Consider the following 12,966-nt stretch of genomic DNA (forward strand, 5'->3'; position numbering starts at 1 on the left):
ATTGTTACTACTTTTTACAGTACTTTTTAAAATTCTTATATAGTATTTGAAAAACTAATTTATTCAAAAGTTAGGAGTTTTTCCTCATGCTGCGTCACCAATATCTTTCTCATAATTTAGAAGGCCCGATTGGTATTTTTACAAGACGGCCAGCTGAGCTAATTACTGATCACACGCTTTTCCCCCGCTCAAGGGACTCAATAATGTCTAACAGTCCAAATGTCTCTTTCTTTGGTTAAGAACAACCTATCATTTGGGGTTCTTCTTTTTCTTTCTTTTTTTTTTTGGGCTTAATTAATTTCAAAAGTTTGACTTTTGTATTAATCAAACTTCGAGAAATCAACTCCCAGTGGAGTTCTTCTTTCTTTAATCCTTTCTTCTGTCGATTATTTGGTTAAACAAATTTTCGAGCGTCTTGAATTCCGCTACATCGCTATCCGACTTTACGTATGTATATATACAAGTGGATTGACAAATAGGATTTTTTTTTTTTTGAGAATGACAAAAAAAAAATCCTATTCCAGTTTTGTTTTATAGAGAAACTTGTTTTCGAGTTTTGAATGCTTTTTGCGCCCTTTTGGGTGCTAGAGCATCCATTCATGGTGGGCAAAGAGAAAACATTAATTGAACCTTTTGCAGGAGAAACCAATAGTCATTGGACCAGTTGGTAGTCCTTGATGTCAGGCTTTTGCGTTCCCAGATCTTTGCATGGGCGGCGGACAGACCATTTCGCAAGCCCAAACTGAAGAACGAGACGAGATTATATAAGGGGTTTCTTCAAAATAAATAAATACCCCTAACTAGATTATATAAGGGGCAAAATTTTCTCATTGCGCTGTGGTTGTAGTTTTGTTGTGGGGTTGTTGTAGCAAGCAATTTTTTGCATCCTTAAAAGATGGTGTCGCGTACAGAATAATATGAGCTGATTTGTCAACATGTCAGATCTGTTGCTTAGACCTGGCATCCTTCACTTCTTTTTGGGCAGCCTTTTAATGTTTTGTTGCAAAAATGCGGCAAGTAAACTCTTTTTTCTTTTGCTTTTTTAATATCAGCTGGCGCCGCGGAATATAAAAGCAATACGAGGAGCCAACCGCTGCTTTTCGATTTTCATATACAGAAGACTCTTTCATTCTAATAATCAAGAAACCGAACAAAGCTTAGATGTGGATTATCCTCAACTGACCGATGTTCCTCCTTGATTATTAAGAAGCAAAAGCCCAACGGCTGTTAATCGCATGCAGGGAGTGATCTGAACTTTCAACTTAAATGCAGTTTGCATAGCATATTAAAGTCGCACGCTGTATATATATATATTTAACAATAACATTTCTTCTCAAAAAGCAAGATTCAAATGTTCATAACATGAATTTACTCAAACAAGATAACTAGACAGACTTCAAAATTTTTCAGAAAAGCCTTCCAGCCGAACATTAACAAGCCAACTCAAGTTCCAGCTTTCCGGCGACCAACACGAGCAACAAATCCTGCTTTAATTGGAGCAACTGACCTTCCAGAACCACACTGCAATGAAAAAAACAGACGAGTAATTTCAGAAAGATATTCACAAGGCAATAGTAAAGAAGATAAAACTCGAAAATAGAATAAACAAATCCATCAGGAGCTGTTCCTTAATTTTCACGAGTAACCAAAAGTTCATTGGGACTGCAATTCTGCAACCAAAAGTTGTGACACTAATCTTAGACAAAAGTACTCGCATCTTCCACAAGGCCTCAGAACAGTCATATTCATCTAATCCAAAAAAATGTATCAGACAATGTAGGCAAATTCTTCAGAATACATCATTGGCCTTGTGTGACAAAAGCTGTCAGGATGATTAAGTTTTCCAAAGAGCAGATGAGAACACAGACGATTTAAGAAACTCAAAAATCAATGACGTTCTCGACGCCCTACCACACACAGGCCCTCTTCTCCTCTACAATCACTCTACTCCACCTGCCCCTTGGGTGTTTGTTGGGGGGGGGGGGGGGTTGTGGTGGTTTTGGGGGGGAGAGAGAGAGAGTAAAGCTTCCAAAGTTTTGGATAAAAACAAGTTGCTGAGGCCTCAGAGCAAAATGCTCTTCAGGAAACACGATCAGACAATGCAGGCAAACACAAATCGTCACACACCTCAGCCCCAATTGGCAAACAGAAATGATAAGAAGTAACAGGAATAATTAATATTCCAACTACAAGGAAAAGGACAAGTTAGCAAAAGTAAAAGGTCTTGAAAGAGAAAATGCTTGCAAAATTCACAATTTAGAGTAGAACACTATACCTACAAAAAGAGAGGGCGGCCAGGGGGAAACAATATCGTACCTTTTCACATCTAAGGAAGAAGAGCCTGTTCTCCTTTGAAAGGATTGTATCAGGACTTTTGCACCCATTGCAAATGACATATTCATCTGTATATAAAATATATCGTCAGCAAAATCTCTGCAAATATTACAAAACTCGAACTAATATCCACTTGTTACAGACTATTAGGTGACCTTACAACCAGACCAACGTGACAGATTGCTTTAATTACTTTCCAGGATTGAATATCAGTAGGAGGTATCCACTTCTCAATTACAAATCGAACAATTTAATCTCACAATTGACTAGGCATGCCAGGTGACAATGACAAGAACTTACTGACATATCGCCGCAAGATGCCCTCAAAATTTTTAGGCGCAAATCTTCCTTTAACAACAAGCCTTTGCTGTCCATCAAGTGACCCACTTGTACCCATTTCAGCCAGCAAGAAAGTCATGACATGCTCTGGTTGCCTATGCATCCTGTTCATAGATATCAACAAAACAAAGGCAACATTACTGACATATTGCACATTGACAGGTTCACTAGAAATAAAGAGAGAACAAAAGAGACACCAAAGGAAATTTAAATAGAAATCCATGGGGTACAGAACATGGTGTTTCAGCTGATTCATAATAAATCAAACCTTCTACTGAAAAATAAAGCACAAAGCTCACAAATGAGAATTCATTACAAGCTAACTGTAATACGTACTGCAGCAAAAAATACTAGGACTACCATTTTGAGGCTACACAATAGGTTGATTAAGCAACTAATGAGTTCCCATTAAAAAAATGAATAGACAAGTGTGCAAGCGCTGCAGAATGACACAAGCAACTGAAGCACTATAAGGCAAGCATCCCCAATAAAAGAAGGGGGAGGGGGGGAAGTACACAAGCGTTTTGTATGATGACATGTAATTTGGACAGATATAACGTACGTTTTGCAGAGGTCCATGAAATTCACGAAAACAGTTTTCTTGGTGCCTTCACGAAGAACCTGAGGAGGCCGCATTACTGTCCTCCGCCTGTCTCCAGCAAGCTCAGGATTATTCTCACGAAGAATGTTGAAAACTCTTCCCAGAAGCTGCAAAGTTTTAAATGAAATTACAGTAATGACAAAGAAAAGCATAGGAAAGGACAGTTAGATTTTAACATTAACATGAGCACTTGACCAAGATATTCCTTCAAAAAAAAAGGGATTAGATCCCTTTTTCTATGTTCAATAATTATAAGAACATGAATGGCTGCAAATTGTGACTTAAAAAAAAAAAGAATCACCTCTTCATATTCATAATCTCGATCACTTCCCTCCCATGGATAGTGTTGCAGAACAATTCCTTCAGCTTCTTCATCCTCTCCGATTTGATCTACAAAAACACAGAAATGTTAACCGGTGGAACATGTACAAAAACTCAGACGGCTAGGACCCAACAGAATCTGAATTCTCTCCCACATAGCAGTTTCAGAGAACAAGCATTTACCATCCAACTCATCTCCTGTGTTTTCCTTGTCATCATTCAATAGATCTGTATGTGCCTGCACCAATAATTTAAAGATGTCATGGTAGCTCGAGATACAATGTAATGTATATTAAATTGTTCAGATAAACATGGACAGCAGCATACTTACAGGTTTCTTCTTCTTTTTTTTCAAACCCGCAAATGTAGTTTCAAGGCCATCAGAAACTGCACGCATATGTCAACATTAGGGGAATAACCAAAAAAAAAAAAAACCAGTGCACAGGATACCCTCCGAATGTGGAATAGTTTACCTGATAGGCTTTCAGTTTTTTCAGCCAACTCACTCACAGGATCATCAGCAGGATCTTGAATTACAACTTTCTTCTTTTTCTTCTTCTTTGTGGGATCAAAGGGGGCAATCTGCGAAAAAAGAGCTCAAGGATTTAATGAATTCACCTAAAAATCAATGGCAATCGAAAAGAGAAGCATCTTCCTTTACAGAGCTACTGATTTCAGCATAGAAACTAAGTACAATATTTCTTTCCGTTCCTCCTCAGCAAATAGTCACATACCAAGACGCGAACACCAAAACCCTAATTGTCAGAGAGTGAAATCCCAACTTCCAAAATTATCTCACCTTTCAATTCGATAATATACCATAAAAAGAAACAAGCATTCAATTCGCCCAAGACATATATCTAAACAAACCCATGGAGCGAGAAAGACTTACATCCCCGGCCTCATCCTTGACTTCCTCCGGGGCGGTTGCCTCCTCCTGCACCGCCTCCTTATGATTTTCTTCCTCAGCCATGTCGATTCCTTTTTAAAACCTAAACAATCCAAAGAACGCAAAGGGCATCAAGCGATTGCCCCAAAAAAATATTCCTTAATATAAAAGGATTCGCAGCGGGCTCAAACATTTCAGCATAAAATGAGCAGAAAAAAGAGCATAATATTCTCTTAATTTAGAATGAAATAGTGATGAAACGCTGGAAAAGCCGAAGCGACGTTACCTGGCGATGGGGTTGAAGACTGTAGGTGTCGGGGAATGAATCTCTGGCTTGGGAGTCTTTGCGGCTGATTGCTGATTATCTCTTTCCTTCGTGTTTCGGCTGTCGACTGCGTCCGAGGAACAGGGGCCGTTTGTGCTTTGTAGGCGATTCTCTTTAGGGCTCCTACTATAGGGCCAACATACATGGGCCGTAGAACTTGTTTTTTGTGGGCCTTGAAGGCTTGAACCAAAGACTGAAAGTTTTTCTTGGTATTTGCTTCATTCAGAGGGGGGGAAACAAAAAAAAGCATGATGAAAACTGCCTCTAACGCCCAAACTAACAAAGGATTCCAACTAAATAAATATTTCCAAATACCTCTTAAATAATATAAACAATTAGAGGGATTTGAGAGAGTTTTAAATTTTTTTGTCAAATTTTTCAATCCGAACGAAACCTGAAATAATTAGTAGGAGGTCCTTAGGCTTAGCCAGACTTTACCCTTTCCTTTCATCTATTTGTAAAATTTGGTGTCTCCTAAATGGAGTATTTTGAGTTCAAATTAGGACTAAACCAAAAGATTTCCAAGTCATTTGCAGTTCTTCAATTGCACAACGATCTACTACTTTTAAACCTTTTCACGGACATTCTACGTTGAATTATTTTATTTGTCACCCCTGATAGAAGAAAACCAGATTATCAGTCATTATCTGAACTTCAAATTCCTTTTTAAGTATCTTTTACTATATAAAAAAAAAAAAAACAAGTACTCCATTATTATTATTTTTATTTAATTTAAATGATTGGGTGCGGATTGTTTTTCCTCACAGACCGGCAGACAAGATATTCTTCAGATGTTCGTCACCAATACATCCTCCGGACCATGGTGGCTCTCAGGAGTGGAGAGGGCTAACGTGACAGCGAAAGCAACCATATTCTTATCCATTATTAAAAAAAAAAAAAAAACGAAAAAAATAACACACCGCTTCCAAAGAAGGAAGCATGTTAATGGGAGACCATTGACCCAAGGAATGCTTCTAAAAAAAAAAAAAAAATTCTCCAAATCTGTCATAATCTACTGTTCATCTTCATCACCGTAAATGGAGGGTGGTGAGTAGTTTATAATTTGATGAAACAGACATCGCTGTGGGCTCCAAATCCAACATTTCTGCTCCAAAAAATTTAGGATAATCTCGTTTTGTTTTTCTTGTGGAGGATATATAACATGAGCTAAAAATGTTGGAATGGATTTTCATTGTCAAATCAAATCAAATGGTTCACCATTTTCAGGTCACGGACGTTACAGTACTCTAATTCTATATAGCTTCCATATCTAGCGGGGCTTCACTGGCTGGCATGCAAGTTGCAACTTGCAACCCAGGAAGGAATATAGGATAACCCGAGGGGTCACGGGATTGTTCTGCAGTAACTCCATGAACATGGGACGACACAAATAATCCCCATCCCATAGGGTTCCTTCCTTCTAGTATTTTTTTGTCAAGTGTTAATTAATGCTCGTAAAAGTAGTAATTCTCACATCTTGCATCCGTCACTAGGGTTGCAAATGAATGTTGCAAATGAATCGAACCGCTAGCGAGAAACTCGACTCGAGCTCAAGATATTAAGTTCGTTAGCTCGCGAGCCGAGTATATAATATATATATTTTTTTATTTTTTATTTTAAGTATATAAATATTTATTTTTTTTTTATTTTAAGTATTTATTTTTTTTATTTTTTATTTTTTATTTTAATAGTAAAATTGCATATATATCTTCAATATTTTATTATTTATTAAGAAAAAATATTATTTTTTTTATTTTTTTCGAGTTCGAGCTCGAGCTTGAAATTCTCGGCTCGTCGAGTTCGAGTTCGAGTTTGAGTTCAAGTTCACTAAAATTATGTCAAGAATCGGCTTGATTATGTCAAAACTCGACTCGACTCGACTCGCTTGCAGTCCTATCCGCCACTAATCACCAATATTTTAAAACAGGAAACACAAAACATGCACGTACGTACAAATGAAACGATGAAGAGCAGCTCATAGTAATATTTATTAATTACCATCTTTGTTTGATTCACTCATTCGTTAGGATCATTTTTACTCATAATAAAATTACATAACGAAAGATATCTACACATATTTACGTATGTAAAAAAAAAAAAAAAAAGAGAATAAAACGGACGATGAAATCTAGATTTTTCACTCGGTGAAGATTCTAACAAAATACAAAGCCTGGGAGGCACGTACGTATATATGATATAACGACTACTCTCGGGCAACGTGGGTTATTATCCCCCATGCATGCTGCATCAAAGTTAAACTAAACTTATAATCCCGAAGGCCTTTTTGTTTTTGAGTGCATAATCTGGATCGGTAATAACGGGACCCGGATTACATTATTATTAAAGAAATGAAGAAAAATGAATTGATCTCCTTTATCAATAAAAGCACAAGTTTGATTGGGTGCAATCCTAATCGGCAATTTCGCTTAAACACCTTTATTATTATTATTTTTTTTTTTACCATGATGGATTAATTAAGGTCCCCTCATAGGTCGTATCTCCAAAAAGATTCAACGAAGGCCTTGTTTGGTAAGTAAAATTTTTGTCAAATTTATCTGTTACAAGTTTTTAAACAATTTTAACTACAATAATTTCAAAAAAAAAGTTAAAATTTTTAATCTATACATTTCAAAATATTCAAAAATTTACATGCTTCAAAAAAAATTTCTATAATTTTTACAGTAAAATTTTAGATAAACACCCAAAAGACTTCACTTGCCAAACAGGACTATTGAAAAAAAAAAACTTTTTTTTTTCGGTGGTTCTTGCAATGAAAGGCGGCTTGAGAATAGGAAACCGTAATTTGATGGCGAATTCATGATTGGCTTGGCAATAAACGTATCCTCTATTTGTCGGCTTTATAATTACTACTACTGGTTAAAGTCATTTGTGGCTATGGACCTATGGTTACTGTCGTTTTTTTTGGTTGGTTGACCAACATTAGGTGGTGGGACCCACCAAAAACAGGAGCACATGTGGCTATTTCTGTCAATTAATATCAATCTGATTACATTCGGAACTGTTTAAAACTATTGATTGGTGACCACAGCCGCCGGTAGCCTGTTGAGTGGCAGCAGCAAAGCTTTTGAGCCGGTCCACTGAATTTGTCTATTTCCGCTGTTTCCCACTCAACTTATGATTTAAGTCTCAAATTCCAGCAAACTGGAGCTTTCTCCTCAAGTCTCAAATTCCCAATATGTTTTATTCACCTCGCGCAGGTATGACTTTTCCCAGCTTCAATATCAAGAAGAATTTTATTCACCTCACCCCTCTGTTTAAGTTCACACCTTAGCAATCTATTTTATGTTTAATCTAGCATTTATCCCCTGCATTAGCCTGGAAAAATACTTATTGTAATTAGTTATAAATTGATGTAAGGCATAAATAATTCATCGACAATACTTATGTATATCATTTATATTTACACCAAAAAATTATTGTATTCCAAACATTTGATTACCATATTAGTTTTTAGAAACTGTTAAACGTAAATTTAGTACAATGTAATAATAATCATTAAATAGTATAATTAAAAACATGTATTCTTTGAGATAACATTTAAATTTTCTCATCAGTGTGATTATACACCTAGTCATATTAATTTTCAATTCAAGGCAACAAAAAAAAAATAAAGCAATCTATTTTTACATGAATGATTTACAACTTTCCATCAAAGTTAATAAATTTACCATTGTAATAGTTAAATCTACAGTTAAAAAAAAAGTCACTATATGTGGACAAAAAATAATTCAAGTTAATTAAAACGGATAGAAGTTGTTATGAGAGAGAAAAATTATGAGTAAAATTGGTTGGATTAGACTTCGATGCAAAAATAAGTAAAACCCAAATATACATTGACTCATTAATGCACTTCAACTAAACATGTTATTTTGGAGAGAAAAATTAATTAATTGAATTAAAAAATTTCATATACTCCCTCCGTCCCACTTTGATAGTCCTGTTTTCCTTTTTCGTCTATCCCAAATTGTAGTCCACTTCCCAATTGAAGAATGTAGTTGTATTTTAATTTTCTTAAAATACCCTTATTCAATGTAAGTTGTTGTTACTGTAAACCTACTCCATTTAATGAGAGTTGATTCTTTTTTTACCATCATTTCAAGTTCCCATAAAGTTGTATTCTAATTAATGTGAGGGTATTTTAGGAAAATAGCTACCTAAATTGATTGTTCCAACAAAATTAACTACTTTTTATTAAACTGTGTGAAAAATGAATCAGAACTATCAGAGTGGGACGGAGGAAGTATATATGTGTGTGTACTGATTAATTGTCTAATGTGGAAATATGGACATTCTACTTGTCGATCGATTTAAGACAAATCCTTGATTGAAATTTACACACAATACTGGTTGTCGAAATTAGCCCCGACATATATAGATTGGTTAGACGAAGTTGGCAAGCGACGGTTTGTAATGTAAAGAAAGTCAAAATTTATTTTCTCTTTCTAGTATTATCTTTGACCAAGGAGAGATTCAATTGCATTGATTTTCCTCGTGTTCCCAATGTCTTTGTGGGCATGAAGACTAAGATTGACTGTTAGTATTGGTTTACTGCTATTTTTAGAATCCAAATTCAGAGGAGCAAGGAGATAAATATAGCACATTAATACACACACATATATATTTATATGGATGGACAATTGTACACAAAAGGATTGTGGGAGAAGAGAAACAAAATCAACTATGTAGTTTTAGTTAAAACTTAGTACAACAAGACTCATCAATCCATGATGGTTTGGCACTTCAATAAAACTTAGTATGACAAGACTCTTGCATATATATCCCATTTAAATGTGTCAATTCCACTCGTTTGCTATTTAAGACAACTTGCATATCAAGGAGTTATACTTCTCCATTTCTTCTGGTTTACCTTAATAGCTAGTTTGGATGTTTAGGTTAGACAAGAAAAGATGGGAAATGTTAATTAGTTATGAAAGAAAAAAAAAAAGAATAAAAGGAAGAGGAGATTATTTGGGAGTTTTAGAAGGAATTAAAATGATTTTGGATATATATATATGTCAATAAAATTTCATTCAATAATTTTGTGAGAATAAAATGGGTAATTTTAAAAAAATTTGTAAGCTTCCATCAGTTTTCCTTTGCTTTCCCCTCGTTTTTTGTCCAAAAATTTTTTTTTTTTGGTGCGGTAGCAGCACTTGACATACTTAAAAGTCCCAAACGTAACGTAATAAAATCCACCTTTCTCTTCCTTTCTTTTCAATTCCGTTGGAATCTCGACCCCCAAACCAGGTACAAGAGAATAGGATGAGTGTCCTGAAAGAAGCATGCAACAACACTGCAGCAGCTGTCAACAAGATGAAGATGGGTTTTAATTTCTTGGCATCCAAGCCACCTATAATTGTATTCATTACCTATTAAATAGGGTCATAAAACACACGCCAATTAAAAAAGAAATTTAAAAAAGTATCTACAGATATCATCAACGTTATTGTCACTTTTACAGAGATATGGGGCATCAGTGCAGATGATTTACGGGAGTGCAATTAAAAGTCCAGTTCAGTTGCCACTGTCACTCATATCAAGTACTGGTACTCAACCACCTCTGAGCTTTGGTTCAGTACCCACGAAAAGGGACTACTATTCGAGGAGTTTCGAGTTTCATCTATAGTGAAAAAAAATTTAAAAGGAGTATCAGAACATTCATTTAATTTTAGTTTTTACGGAATTTTTAGGTTTTTTTAATTATAAAATATGATAAATTAAGTTATACAAATATTAATGTTATCAGGAAAAAAAAAGGACAAATACTCTAGACACCCATTGTCACGAGTAAATATTAATTTTTTTTTTTTTGGGTGTCAACAAATCTGAACGGAGAATTTCGTCGCGGTTTAGCAGAGTCATACAATCAAGAAAAGCGGATGAAGATTTTCAAACTCTCGACCAATGATGGAGCCAAGGGGGGACAGAGGGGGGCCATGGCCCCCCCTAAGTTTTGAAAATTTTAATTCATAATATATAAATATGTGTGTAAAATAAAATCGGCCCCCCTAAATTTTTACAATTTTAGTTTATATTATAAGAGTTGAGATATATATATATATATATATATATATATATATATATATATATATATGAATTAGTTATCTTTGAATTACTTTTTTTCTTCAGAAAAAGTTATTTATTTTTTATTGTACTAATTATTTAACTTTCAAAAATTAAACGTATAATTTGATGTTCCATAGTAAATTGACCCAATGTGATGTATTAGAATAAAAAGACCCAATTCATAATTGTTAATGGGCTAAAAAGACCCAATTCATAATTGTTAAAAGCAAGAACTAGTACGTCTAAGAATAGAACTTCAATATTTTGAGCTCGACATTCCAAATCATCATGAATTGCAAGAATTATCTGGTATTCATGAGTTATGTCAAGACTTGGTGAAGACAAGAAAATCAGTGATATATCCTCTTATTGACAGATTTATTAGACTTGTTCTTACTCTTCCTATATCAACTGCAACTACAGAGCGGGCATTTTCAATTATGAAAATAATCAAGACAAAGCTCCGAAACAAGACGGAAGATAATTTCTTGAATAATTGTCTAACTGTGTATATAGAAAAGGAAGTTGCTGAAAAATTTAGCAGTGATTCAATCATAGATGAATTTAGTTCTATGAAAGAGGGTAGATCTCAATTTACTTCTAAAAAAAGATGTTAAAATTTCAAATTATGTTAACATAACTTTTATCTTTTTTCAATTGAAAATAGTTACATTTATATTACACGGTTATATATATATATATATATATATATATATATATATATATATATATATATATATTGCATAGGTGACATATTGGAGAGCATCTTCTCATAATGTGCAAATTGGATGGTTTGTGATGTTATAAGATGTTTAATCAAAAGTTATCTTTTTTGTTAATTTTTGTTATGACTATACCGCATATTTATGAATAGACATACCTTTATAATTAAATTTAATATTTGATATTTTTAGATGTCATATATTTAAATAGAAGAAAATTATTTTGAACATAATATATTAAGATAATTTTATTAGGAAAAAATTTTGGCCCCCCCTCAAAAAAAAATCCTGGCTCCGTCACTGCTCTCGACACAAACAATAATGCAAAGATGGAAATGAGGCACATTGCAGGGGAAGGATGGGTGCGGAAGTATATTAGTAGTATAGTTTGTGGCAAAGATGAGTACTAGTGGCAAAAGGGCGGGCGGCAATATGGAAAAGCCGGCAGCAGCCTTGGGCGGTGGGTCCATGACGGAGGATGGCACAACCATTCCTGGAGAATGGAGAAAGTTGGGAGGGAGGAAGATGGGCTCCGCTTCAACAGTGGTGGAAGTTTGTGGTCTGTTTTTTAGCTGTAAAGTGCGGTGTGTTTTAGTCAATGGGGAAATCACTAATGAGCAAGTAGAGTTCCATTTCGAAATCGTTCAAAGGGGGAGATTTATTTCAGAAAATTCAAAGTATGTAGAAGTTAGTTATGTTGTCAAATCTGATGGTACTCCCAGTTTTATGTTCTGGAGCAGGTGTAACTCCTAAGCTATTCATTCGGCTTTGAACATATCAGTAGTGTATTATGAAAAAGGAAATTTAAGGAATGAACAGCAAAAATTTTACTCCCATGTAGCCGTCCGTGGAGCCGAACTTGTAACCGAGCATTGTCACGACGACCATTCTGACGCGTGAGTAGGGCTGTAATTGAGTCGAATCGAGTTCGAATATCGCGATACTCGAGTTCGACTCGACATACAGATAGGGGTGCTCGAGCTCGAGCGAGTAGTATTATTGAAGCTCGAGCTCGAAGTTTGCTCACAATACTCGAGCTCGACTCGTATGGGCTCGAGTCCATTCGAGTCTTATCGAGCTCGAGTTATTAAATTTCATTTTTTTGATAATTTTTGAACAAAAAGACATTATTACCCTTTTAAAATTTTTATATGACTTGAAATATTTCATAAATTTGACAATTCTTTTGGATATAAGGGTAATTTTATAATAATAATATATTAAATAATTAAAATTAAAATATTAAATAATTAAAATTAAAATATTCGATAAGGCTCGTCGAGCTTTCGAGTATCACTTCTGGATGCTCGAACTCGACTCGATAACCTTATCGAGCTGCTCGAAACTC

The 12,966-nt window shown here is 34.9% G+C and overlaps 1 protein-coding gene and 1 non-coding gene across 2 annotated transcripts; both read right to left on the reverse strand.

Moving 5' to 3' along the window:
* Nucleotides 1-1,278: 1,278 nt before the first annotated feature.
* LOC113712289 (eukaryotic translation initiation factor 2 subunit beta) lies at nucleotides 1,279-4,907 on the reverse strand. The gene is made up of 10 exons (XM_027235646.2): nucleotides 4,771-4,907; nucleotides 4,488-4,587; nucleotides 4,069-4,177; nucleotides 3,927-3,982; nucleotides 3,779-3,833; nucleotides 3,576-3,664; nucleotides 3,236-3,381; nucleotides 2,635-2,777; nucleotides 2,317-2,402; nucleotides 1,279-1,521 (listed from the first exon to the last, which is right to left on the reverse strand). Exons 2-10 carry the CDS (start codon nucleotides 4,566-4,568, stop codon nucleotides 1,444-1,446), a joined length of 843 nt encoding a protein of 280 aa, XP_027091447.1. The 5' UTR covers nucleotides 4,569-4,587; nucleotides 4,771-4,907; the 3' UTR covers nucleotides 1,279-1,443.
* LOC113719381 (small nucleolar RNA SNORD34) lies at nucleotides 1,724-1,811 on the reverse strand. Its single transcript, XR_003454872.1, has one exon. It is a non-coding gene; the product is annotated as a small nucleolar RNA SNORD34 (small nucleolar RNA).
* Nucleotides 4,908-12,966: the final 8,059 nt, after the last annotated feature.

This window comes from Coffea arabica, chromosome 1e, assembly GCF_036785885.1.
Source record: "Coffea arabica cultivar ET-39 chromosome 1e, Coffea Arabica ET-39 HiFi, whole genome shotgun sequence".
Lineage (NCBI taxonomy): Eukaryota > Viridiplantae > Streptophyta > Magnoliopsida > Gentianales > Rubiaceae > Coffea > Coffea arabica.